Source organism: Neomonachus schauinslandi, chromosome 10, assembly GCF_002201575.2.
Source record: "Neomonachus schauinslandi chromosome 10, ASM220157v2, whole genome shotgun sequence".
NCBI lineage: Eukaryota > Metazoa > Chordata > Mammalia > Carnivora > Phocidae > Neomonachus > Neomonachus schauinslandi.
Window position 1 is genome coordinate 115736699 of NC_058412.1, and position 12550 is coordinate 115749248.

The 12550-nt window shown below is 51.7% G+C and overlaps 1 protein-coding gene across 3 annotated transcripts in view; it reads left to right on the top strand.

Annotated features, from left to right (window-relative positions):
• The first annotated feature begins 10074 nt into the window (after positions 1–10074).
• DLGAP4 (DLG associated protein 4) overlaps positions 10075–12550 on the top strand; it is an 83667-nt gene continuing 81191 nt past the window's right edge. For all 3 annotated transcript variants that reach the window (XM_021688984.1, XM_021688983.1, XM_021688985.1), the window contains exon 1: positions 10075–11073. In XM_021688984.1, the coding sequence (XP_021544659.1) occupies positions 10075–11073 (999 nt within the window). The remainder of the gene's footprint in view (positions 11074–12550) is intronic.

Genomic DNA, 12550 nt, shown 5'->3' on the forward strand with positions numbered 1-12550 from the left:
ACATCCCGGGCGAGATGTCAGGGGGGCAGAGATAGGCGTCTGGCGTTTGAGAGAGATTGGGCGGAAGATGTAAATTTAGGATTGTCAGATATAGGTGGTGTTTAAAGCCACGAGTCTGGATGAGATCAGCAGGAGAGAGAGGGTAAAGAGGAGCAAAGAGCACCCAGTTCCTCTAGAACTTAGGGGTCAGAGGAGGAGAAGCCAGCAAGAGAGAGCGCAGGTGTGGCAAGGAGTGTAGGAGGAGAATGGGAGGGGTACCCGGAGTAACGCAGCCTGCCTCCCCCACCCACCGCCCCGCCCCAGGCAGCGCCAAGGCCCCTGGAGGCTCCGTAGAGCCCATTCTTCCCCTTCCACACTTCTGCCCTGCAGAGGCCTACGGCAGCGGCTGTGTCGGCCGTGGACTGCCGTGAACATCCCCAGAATGTTCTGCCATTCCACCCCCATCCTTCCCAGCTGTTCATCACTTAGCTCACCCCCCCATGCCCTGTTCTAGTTCTCTGTCTCTCTCTTAACACGATTCAGTGCTGAAGAGGACTATCCCCTCCCTTCATTTAGACTATCTCTGTTAACATAATCTTAGACAAAACCAGCCTTTCTGGTACCACCAAATACAGAAGATAGAGGCAAGAAATACTAAGGGATCTGGACTGGTGAAAGGGAGTGGCTGTCAAGAGGGGAAGTGGGTTTGTAAATGTCGGAAGAGGGGTTTGGGGTTTACATCAGCAAGGGTCTTGACTGCCTCACAAGGAGTTTGAACTGAGGAGGGAAGAGGATCCACAGAAGGTTCTAGATTAGGGGGATGAGGCAATCAGGTGAGTTTTGCCTCAGGAAGAGCCATGCTGGGCTCCGTTCCCGGCCTTGTCCCTAATTAGCTCACAGGCCCACTCTGGCTCTAGAATGAGCGGGGGGTGTAGGGCAGGGAGGCCCCACTCTGTGCAGATGAGAGTAGTGACAGCAACCACAGTTGCACCACCGAGCAGGGAGGGTTCCCAGGGAGGCAGCAGCTCTGCTACTTCCTCCATGTTTCCGTGAGGGCAATGAGGCATATATTAATGAGAGATAATTACGGGCACCCGGAGGGGCCTAAGTATAGCTCAGAGACAAAGGCAGTGCGAGGCAGCCAGCTGCTTCCCCTGCAGGGCCCAGGCCTGCCTATTTTAAGACCTCCCCAAGGTGAGGCTCCTGCCCCTACTAGGGGTTGGGTGGCTGAGGGGCTAGCACCCAGTGTCCCAGGAACTCTGACCAAGAGTGTTCAGAGGGAATCAGTGTGACCAGATGCCCACATAACCCTCACTCAAACCCCCACTGCCTAGAGGTGGAAACGGAGGCCCAGGGTGACCAGTCCGAGGCTGCTGCAAGAGCAGAGCCAGGATTTGAATCCAGGTGCAGTTCCATGCACTTCGCACGATGCTCTGCAGCATCCCTACCCCAGAAGCACTGGCCTGTCCCCAGGAAAGCACAGTGAGGTGAGGAGGGGAGGAGCATGACTGATGTCTATTGAGCCCTAAGGGCCAGATGTTTCCCATATGATATCACAATTAATCCTCTTCATAATCTTGAAAAGTAAGGATCCTCATCCCCATGCTATAGAAGAGGAAACTGAGGCCTAAGAGGAGTGATTAAATTGCTGAATGTCCGTTGGTAAGGAGGGAAAGAAGTCGAATCCAGTTATGTCCTGTCTTAGGGTCAGGTTCCCCAGGAGACAGACGCTGAGGTTTGCATAGGAAGTCTGGGAATACCTGTGACAGGTGAGGGGCAGGAATTGAAAGGAGATGCAGTTGCAACAAAGGCTCTGCTGATCCCATGGGCCGCTCTGGGGCTGGGCTGGCCCGTTAAGGTTGTTCTGGATTGGGCAAGGGGGCCAAGCTTTGGTGCCCACACATCAACCAGTTACTGGCTGCTGGCTGCCCTGAGAAGGAGTGTAACTGTGGGTGAGGAGTCTCCCTTTGGCTGAAAGCAAATGCTAGCGGTTGCCCAGTGTGAACTGTAAGCAGCCCGTGCTTGGCTGCTGGAGACATATGAGTGCCTCAATCCTATGAGGGACCTGAGTGGCCATCACAGTGTCCACTACATGGCCATCCATCTCCAGATCCTTTCTCATTCCTCTGGCCCCCAGATGAGAAGAACTAGCCCTTGCCCACAAGGAGGTTATGGGAACATAGACTCATGTTCTTTATGGGGCCATCAGGCCAGGGGATGCTGTGAGCAGGGAGGCCATCGGTGCTAATGAGGAAGGAAAGAGTAAGTGGCCAGTCCAGGAAAAGTGTAAAAACACTACCTATTTAAAACCTGTAGGGACAGAATGGGATAAAACTATTGAAAATCATATTATAGGGGCACGTGGGTGGCTCAGTCGTTAAGCGTCTGCCTTCGGCTCAGGTCATGATCCCAGGGTCCTGGGATCGAGCCCCGCATCGGGTCCCTGCTCTGCGGGAAGCCTGCTTCTCCCTCTCCCACTCCCCCTGCTTGTGTTCCCTCTCTCGCTGTGTCTCTCTCTGTCAAATAAATAAATAAAATCTTAAAAAAAAAAAAGAAAGAAAATCCTATTATAAGGACAAGAATATGTAAAGAAGTCCTGGGGCGCCTGGGTGGCTCAGTCGGTTAAGCGTCTGCCCTTGGCTCAGGTCATGATCCCAGGGTCCTCAGTGGGGAGCCTGCTTCTCCCTCTCCTTTTGCCACTCCCCCTGCTTGTGCTCTCTCGCTCACTCTCTCAAATAAATAAAATCTTAAAAAAAAACTCCTACAACTCAACCACAAAAAATGACAAATCACCCAATTTTAAAATGAGCAAAAGTCTTAAATAGACATTTCTCCAAAGAAGATATGCAAATTGCCAATAAGCACATGAAAAAATGCTCAACATCATTAGTCATCGGGGAAATGCAAATCAAGATCACAATGAGCTACCAGTTCATACCTACTAACATGGGTATAATTTTAAAAAATCCAAAAGCAAACAATAACTGTTGGTGAAGAGGTAGAGAAATTGGACCCCATACCTTGCAAGTGGGAATGTAAGATGGTAGGAAACAATTTGGTGGTTCCTGAAAAAGTTAAACAGAATTACTGTATGACCCAACAATTACATTCTTAGGTATATACCCAAGAGAATTGAAAGCAGGGACTCAAATAGATACTTGTGTGCCAATGTTTCTTGATTGCAACATTATTCATAATAGCCAAAATGTGGCAACAACCCAAATGCCCATCAACAAATGAATGGACAGACTGTGGACTCTACATACAATGGAATATGATCCAGCCATAAAAAGGAATGAACTTCTGGTACATGTCACAATCCGGATGAACCTTGAAAACATTCTGCTAAATGAAATAAGCCAGATACAGAAGGACAAATGTTGTGTGATTCCATTTATATGAAATATCTAGAATAGGCGAATTCATAGAGACAGAAAGTGGATCAGAAATTACCAGGGCCTGGGAGGAGAGGAGAGAATAAGGAGTCATTGGTTATAGAGTTTCTGTTTGGGGTGATGATGAAGAGTTTGGGATGTAGATAATGGTGGTAGTTGCACAACATTGTGAATGTAATTAATGTCCATGAACTGTACCCTTAAAAATGGCTAAAGTGGCAAATTTTTATGTACATTTTACCACAATTAAAACACATGGGAGGGCGCCTGGGTGGCTCAGTCGTTAAATAACTGCCTTCGGCTCAGGTCGTGATCCCAGGGTCCTGGGATCGAGCCCCACGTCGGGCTCCCTGCTCTGCGGGAAGCCTGCTTCTCCCTCTCCCACTCCCCCTGCTTGTGTTCCCTCTCTAGCTGTGTCTCTCTCTTGTCAAATGAATAAATAAAATCTTAAAAAAAAAACAAAAAACAACAACAACAAAAAAAAAACACATGGGAAATAGGTAAATCCATAGAGACAGAAAGCAGATTGGTGTTTGCCAGGGGCCAGGAGGTGGAGGGAACAGGGAGTGATTGCTCATTGGGTACTGGGTTTCCTTTGGGGTTAAGAAAACGTTTTGGAACTAGATGGAGGCAGTGGTTACACAACATTGTGAATGTACTGAATGTCACTGAATTATACGCTTTAAAATGGCTACTGCTGTGTTACGTGCTTTTCACCTCAATTTTTTTAAAAAGAGGAGGAAAAACCTGTGGGGAAATAAAATCTATGAGATGTAGCCAAATAGGTACTCAGGGAGAAATGTATAGCCTTTCCAACGACACATTTATTAGAATATAAAAAATCAGAAAATAAGTGAATTAAGTTTCCAAATAAAAAAATGTGGACAAGGTGTTAGAAGAGAGTATCTTTGACCCCAGCTTTAGGAGGGGGAGCTAGAGTAGGTTTCTTGCTGGAGTTGCGTTTGAAGTTCTCGAACTGTACTATCCAATATGGTAGCCAGTTGCCATATGTGATGTTTAAATTTAAGTTAATTAAAATTAAAAAGGCAGAGCGCCTGGGTGGCTCAGATGGTTAAGCGTCTGCCTTCGGCTCAGGTCATGATCTCAGGGTCCTGGGATCGGGTACCACATCGGGCTCCCTGCTCCTTGGGAGCCTGCTTCTCCCTCTGCCTCTCTCTCTCTCTCTCTGTCTCTCATGAATAAATAAATAAAATCTTTAAAATAAATAAATAAATAAAATTTAAAAGGCAGCTCCTCAATTGCCCTAGCTGCATTTCAAGTGCTCTCTAGCCCATGTGGCTAGTGGTTACCATATTGGACAGGACAGACCCAGGGGACAATGAACAATAAACTAGCAAGCAAGGAATATGTGAGAGTTTCCAAGAGTGATAAGAACTATGAAGAAAATCCAGCAAGGTAATGAGTTTGGTTGGCAAGGGGAGCAGGGGATGGGGACGAGGCTGGAGACACTGGCAAAAACTAGACCATGCTGGCTTTCCAGACCTCCACTCTGCTAAGGCACCTCCTCACGTTGTCCCACCCTCCTCACCCTCTGCTCCTCAGCTGGCAATCCTGGCCCCTTCTTTGCAAACTTTCAGTTTCAGGTGAGCCAGTGGGCTGGGGCCTGGGTTGAGTCAAGAGACCCAGGTAACAGGCCAGGAGTGGCCTTGCTGTGAGGCCTTATGCTGTCCCTTCCCCAGGCTGACACTCTTTAGCTCCAGAAAGCCACGTGGCTGAAACTGACAGTTAGAGGTCTACAGAGAATAGCTCTCCAATGGCCTTGAATGCCAGGCTCAGGAGTCAAGCATTCATCCCAAGAGCCAAGGGGAGCCACTGAAGAGGAAGAACACTAGTGCTTTGGCATTTTAGCAATATCACTCTAGCTGCAGCTTGGAACCCGCAGGGCTCTCAGAGTGGACACAGAAAGACCAGGAAGAAGGCTGTCCAGCTGTCCAGGTGAGTGGTGAGAGTGACAGAGGCAGAGGATGCAGAGAGGAAATGGCATCAGGAGACACAACTGAGGCAGAATCACTGGGACTCAGTGACTGTCATACCTGAGGTTTCCCAGAAACTTGCCCAAGACAAAGATTCAAATGCAAGTACCTCATTTGGGAACAGGCAGCACAGTGTGGGAGGGGAGAGGTAAGTCAGGGAAGGGGAGGGAGCCAATTAAGGGAATGCTATCAAGCAAGTGACCACTGCAGATAACTAGAACTCATTCCCACTGGTCAGCTCCAGGAGTCAGTGTAGAGCCCATTCCTCGGTTGTCCCACCTGAAGCGTGAAGGAGCTGGGTATTTATACACCAACTCCCCAACAATCACTGGTTGAGAGCTGTAGCTGGTTTGGCAGTGTGGGTGGGGGTGGGGTTGTTAAGTCTCTGGCAATTCCTGCCAGCCACATGTGAGCAGAGCAGGCTCCAGCTGCTGGAGAAGGCTCCCCCGCCTCCCACAGGGATGCAGATGCTGAGAATTTGAACTCAGTCTGTCGGGCAGCGCAGTGATGAGGCCACAGGAGATATGAGCGGGCACCCACAGCCACCGCTGTAGTGACCAACTGTTCATGAGGCCAGTATCAGTCAGGCTCTTGTTGAAAGACACAGAAACCCAACTCAAACTTAAGCAAAAAGTCTCGACTCTCATTTCTGAGACCTTAGGCAAGATCTCAACAAAGGACTCGAGGCTGACGCTCTGCCAAGCACAGCAGCCCTAACAGAGAAAGGCACCTCTTTCCGAAGAGTCCAGCCATAATCCCAGGGCCAGCTCTCATTGGCTAGGAAGGATCCTGTTTCCATCCCTGAGCCAATCAGTCCTCAGGGGTGCAGGGCTCTGATTGGCCAGACCTGGGTCATGTGTCCACTCCTGGGGTTCTGGGATAGAGCTGGCTCCACCTAGACTACAGGATGTAAGACTGGGGTGGAATCATTTTCCAGGCACCGTGGGTATTGTTACAAGGGGAAGGACATAGAAAGTCAGAAGAGGGAAGAATTCAAGGAGATGCCCAGGTGTCTCTGAGCCCCACTGGGTGACACTGAAGAATTTTACTGATACAGGGACACCATGTGCCCACTCAGAGCCCTGAAAGGACAGACACATGGGCCCCAGAAGTCAGAGAAAGGGACTCTTTTTAACAATGAGGCCCAGTCACAGGAAAGAAGTTGAGAGATTACTTGTGGTCATTAGGGTGTCTAGGTCTCTAGAGGACTCCCTGACAGTGGCAGCCCCATTCCCCCTCCTGTAATTCCAGTGGCACCTCCAAGGCAGGGACCCAACTCCCCCCACCAGCCAGATGAGGGGCCTCATCAGTCAAGACTACCACCAGGTCTTGAGCCAGGGTTTATCTCCTAGGGAACGAGTGTGTGCCAGCATTTCACAATTCACCAAGCGGTTGCCCACACTTTCCTTCACTTCTTCCTCTTGGCCCCATTTGACAAACACGGTCTGAGGCTTAGGGAGGCAGCCACGGTCCCAGGCTCACATGGTCCTGTTGGGGCAACCCTGGATTCCTGGGGATCAGGAGTGCCTGTGATGTGAAATTGAAGCCAGCTTCTCCCTGGGAAGGATGGAGAAGGTGCCCTGGGCCCTGGGCTGAGAGAACTGAGTGTGGTGTGCACTTCTGGGGCAGCGCCCCACCACTGCCTTCTGCTCCTGGTGACCAGCCTTCTCCACCTCCAGCATTTCTGGGGCATCAGGCCCCTGCCAAGCCAGCGACCCAGCAGGGCTGTGTTTGCAAATAGTGTCCTCAGTTTTCAGGATCTGGCCTTACTTGAGCGGGCATCAAGGACGTATTGCTGCACACACAGTTCTCCAGCTAGAGAGCCAAGGAGGCTGGCCCTGGAGCCCAGGGATCACTGCAGCCCCAAGGGGATGCAAGGAAGCCCAGAAGGGACATGGGGGTGGTTTTGCCTGAAATTGTCTTCAAGAAGAGGTTTGCCCAGAGGGAGCCGCTGCTGGCTGGAGTGACTTTCTGGAACTCTGATGGGGTAGCTGGTGTCCAAGTTACCAGTTGCGCCTTGGCTAGAATGACCCCTCCCAGCCTTGGTTTCCCCATCTGTAAAATGGAGGTTTCCCATCTCATGTGGCTGTTGTGAGGATATGATGTAATAAAGATGTCAGTCAGTGGACTTCCTCTCCAGCCTGGGGATAAATGCTCTCACAAGCCAGCTGGTGGGAGCAGAGATGCTTCCCAGGAGCTACTCAGCCACGAGGGCTGTCATGACGGTGCTCTGGCCTCCAGGGTTGGGTCCATCAGACTCCTAGAGGCAAGGAGGGTGTCTGGCAGGAAGGCAGAGAATTCAAGCCAGGTGGACCCTGCAGAAGTCTCAGGGCTTAGGAAGGCTTAGGGCACAGTTGGTCATGAAACGTCTAGGTCCAAGGAAATAATCCTCAGATCCTTGAGGGCCGTGGGCCTGGCCAGCTCCTGGCGACAGTCGCAAGGCAGCTATGCAGAGGAGTAGGAAGAGCTGTGGGTCCCCCACTGCCCCTGCCACTGGGCCCACTGTGTGACCTTGGGGAAGTTGTTGCCCTCTAAGGGCCTCAGTTTCCCCACCTCTATGATGGGCGTTTCACCTAGGCCAGTGTTTTTCACACAGTGTTTGGTGGGATCTGGAATTTGCCTTAAGAGCTACTCTTAAGGGGTGAGAGGGAGTCTCAGACACCAGAACCCATTTAGTATAATTGTTTCCTATTGCTGCGGTAACAATTTTCCAAAAACTTAGTGGCTTTAAACAACACAGATTTATTATTTTACAGTTCTAGAGGTCATAAGTCTAAAATGGGTCTCAGGACTGCATTCCTTCTGGAAGCTATGGAGGAGAATCTGACTCCTTGCCTCTTCTGGCTTCTAACAGCTGCCCACATTCCCTGGCTGGTGACCCCCACACCCCTCTGACCCCTGCTTCTATCATCATATCTTCATGCCTCCCTCTTAAAAAGACCCATGTGGGGGCGCCTGGGTGGCTCAGATGGTTAAGCGTCTGCCTTCGGCTCAGGTCATGATCCCAGGGTCCTGGGATCGAGCCCCGCATTGGGCTCCCTGCTTGACGGGGAACCTGCTTCTCTCTCTCCCTCTACTGTTCCCCCTGCTTGTGCTCTCTCACTCTCTATCAAATAAATAAATAAAATCTTTAAAAAAAAAAAAAAGACCCATGTGATTAGGTTTGTACCCTTCCAGATAATCCAGGATAATCTCCCCATCTCAAGACCCTTAATCATATCTGCAAAGACCCTTTTAACATGTCAAGTAACATAATCAGAGATTTGGGGGATTAGGACATGGGCAACTTTGGGAGCCATCATTCTGCCTACCACACTTGGCTTCAGCCAGAGCCTGTCTACTCTGGCCTGGCCCAGCCCTCCAAGATCTCTACCCCCACTGCCCTTGTCCTCACTTGCTCCGTTCCAGCCACACTGGTTGCTTTCAGATCCTTAGCACACCGGGCACACAGTCCATAGTAAGCTATGGGACTCCTCTGAGTCGAGCTGGTGGTGGGGACAGGGCTTAGAAAGCTCGCTAACCTCCCCTCTGCTTCATGGTACAGATGGGAAGACTGAGGCACAGAAAAGAAAGGTACTTGCCAAAGTACTGAGACTGGTATTTCCAGCATGATCCTGGATGGAAGATCGGAACAGTCCAACTGCCCAATTTTACAGATGGGGAAACTGAGTCACAGTGGTTCCACCTAAACGCCACCCCCATCCAAGGCCCTGTCCTTCCACCCAGTCCTGAGGATGTGCTCCGGTTATTGACTCACTCAGAACTCTGTTCAGGCTGACCGTCGTTGATTTGTTCAGTCAGAAATGATGTGCTAATGGGCTTGTTGTCTTCTCTGATGTTTGCAGCCCCCAGCGCCTAGCCCAGAAGTCACACTCGGTAGACATCTGTTGAGGGGCAGAGTGGGTTTTTATAGAGGGTCTACATGTGATATAGGATTCCTCTGCTAAAGTGAGAGTTGGACAGTACTGCTCTCAGACTCAGGTGAGATGGGTCCTACTCTTTAGAAGGCTTCTCTGGCCCTCTTTCAGCCATGTTGAACCACTCATAGGCAAGAGTGTTCAGGGGCCAAGAGGACATGTTTACCCAGAGCCACACTCTGGATCCTGGGTACCCTGGAATTCCCTAACCAAATGGCCCCAGGCCTGCTTCCACAGCCAGCACAGGATCTTCCCATGGGTGGCCTGCACTGCCCGGGGCCATCCCTAGGCCTGAGGGCATGTGGAGTGAGCTTGGGGTGCGTGTGGGCGTGTGGCTCCTTGTAACAAGGGATAGAGTCAGAGGTGGGAGGAAAAGAGAGGGTGAGCCACTCCCCCCGCCCACTACATTCGATCATGGAATTTGGAGGAGACCTGGAAGTTTGAGGTCGAACTTGGCTTTCCAGGTTATTATGAAGATATGTTCATCAAGGTAGGATCTGTTTTAACAGTTTGCCAGCCTGAACTATGACCTTGAATTACACATATGGCATGTGGGCCTCCGTTTGTCTTCTTGTCCTCCACCCTACAGTGTTAAAGGTAGGCCAAGAGTCTTCAGAAATCCTCCCCATCCTGAGATCTGTGGGGGTCTGGGTGACATTCCCAGCACCCTGTCCCCTCCAAATTCAGCTGATTTCCTCTCTGTTTTTTCTCCCCAGGATAGCCGCTGCCCGGGAGAGGCAACCCGGGCGCCCCACTAGGGCAACGGCCCCTGCCCTGAGGGCCGGGATCATGAAAGGCCTCGGTGACAGCCGCCCTCGCCACCTCTCCGACAGCCTGGACCCACCGCATGAGCCCCTGTTCGCAGGGCCTGACCGCAACCCCTACCTGCTATCGCCCACGGAGGCCTTTGCCCGCGAGGCTCGATTCCCTGGCCAGAACACTCTGCCTGGGGATGGTCTCTTCCCACTCAACAACCAACTGCCGCCTCCAAGCAGCACCTTCCCCCGCATCCACTATAACTCCCACTTCGAGGTGCCAGAGGAGAGCCCCTTCCCCAGCCATGCCCAGGCCACCAAGATCAACCGGCTGCCTGCCAACCTCCTGGACCAGTTTGAGAAGCAACTGCCCATCCACCGCGATGGCTTTAGCACGCTCCAGTTCCCCCGTGGTGAGGCCAAGGCCCGAGGTGAGAGTCCTGGCCGCATCCGCCACCTGGTCCATTCGGTCCAGCGGCTCTTCTTCACCAAGGCGCCCTCACTGGAGGGCACGGCAGCCAAGGTCGGTGGCAATGGCAGCAAGAAAGGTGGCCTGGAGGACGGCAAGGGCCGGAGGGCCAAGAGCAAGGAACGGGCCAAGGCTGGGGAACCCAAACGGCGTAGCCGCTCCAACATCTCGGGCTGGTGGAGCTCTGATGACAACTTGGACGGCGAGGGTGGCGCCTTCCGCAGCAGTGGCCCAGCCTCTGGGCTGATGACGCTCGGCAGACAGGCGGAACGCAGCCAGCCACGCTACTTCATGCACGCCTACAACACCATCAGCGGGCACATGCTCAAAGCAGCCAAAAACAACACCGCTGAGCTGACTGCCCCGCCGCCCCCACCCGCACCCCCAGCCGCCTGCCCCAGCCTTGGGGTGGGCACTGACACCAACTATGTCAAGCGGGGCTCCTGGTCCACTCTGACCCTCAGCCACGCCCATGAAGTCTGCCAGAAGACCTCAGCCACCTTGGATAAGAGCCTGCTAAAGTCCAAATCCTGCCACCAGGGTCTAGCCTACCATTACCTGCAGGTGGGTCCCTCCATGATTAGGGGTGGGGTAAGGAATATGGGGAGGGCACCTGTTCTGAGACTCAGCTGTACCACAGATTTACTTGGAAAGTCGCTTCATTATGGGCCTCTGTGAATAAACCCCTGTGAAATGGGTATCTGGTGGTACTTGCTAATAAGGGGATTCCTTCCGGTGGTCATGCTTTCAGCAGACATTGATTAGGGTTCTTCTGAGCCCAGCCCAAGAGTAGGAACTGAAACGTGTACCTGCCCTCTAGAGGACAAATCTGGAAGCTGTGCCCTCCACCCTCCTCATAGGACCCATTGCATGGCATTCTAAATGCCAGCCTCCTGCCTGCTACCCCCACCAGACCAGGGGCTCCTTGAAAACAGGGACCACATCTGATGCAGCTGTGTGTCCCTAAGGCCCAGGACAGGGTCTGGCAGAGAGGAAGTGCTCAGGAAATGTGAGAAGAGAGAGGGCCAGAGGAAGAGATGGACATTTAAGTGAACAGAGCTAGAAATAAATAAGACAGAGCCCCAATTATCAGGATGCTGGGAGAGAAAGATGCATGAACAGATAGTCATGTCAGTGTGAGCAGAGTGTGATGGAGATCAGCATGGAGGGCTGTAGGAGGCCCTAAGCCAGCTTGGGGGACTAGCTTTCTCCTTTCAAGTGTTAATGTTTACTGAGGCACTTAATATGCACTTTGCAAAGCCACACTCCTGGAAATTGGCAAAAGGCTCAGAGACATCTCTGTTGCTACACATCCCCCTGGGGCCCTCAAGAGCAAAGCCCGGGGTTATGAACTGGGTGCAGTTCCTGGGGGCAGAACCCAAGCTGTGGGTGGAAGTTACAGGAAGCAGATTTCAGAACCCACCAAGATGGAAGGGGCTGCTTCTGTAGGTAGTGAGCGCTACATCCTGGGGAGTGTGCCAGCACAGGCCTGGCCAGCCTTTGGGAACACAGATGCATTTTGAACCAGATGAACATCAAAGTCTGACAATGCCCTGAGTTCTTGTCATTCTATATAAAAATTCCAAAGACAGTGAGACTATGGGGGGAAAAGCTATTTTTTTTTTCAATAGGAGGAAAATGGAAATCTAGGCAGTATTTTATATATTTAAGGCTTTTGTGGCTCGCAGTCCACTTCCTTAGTTTAGAAACATCAGAGAGGGTGGTGTGTGACCTGGCTTCCTCTCAGAATGGTGTGGTTTGGTCTGATCATGTGAAAATGCTTCAGAAACACCATGAAAGGGTGGCCCTGCAGGCTCTGGGGTTTGTGCTATCTGCTTGGGTCATGGGAGGTGGGTGGGTGGGGTGCTGGGGTAGCAACACGTTTTAAGCAGGAATATCGACGGCCACCTTCCCAAGGGACAGGTGGAGATAGGGAAGATGGACTAGCAAATGGTTTGGGAGGTAGACTGTGTGGGCCTTAGTGACTGGTTGGGCAGTTAACTCAGGGGGCGGGGGGGGGGGTCCTGGGGTGGGAATCCCA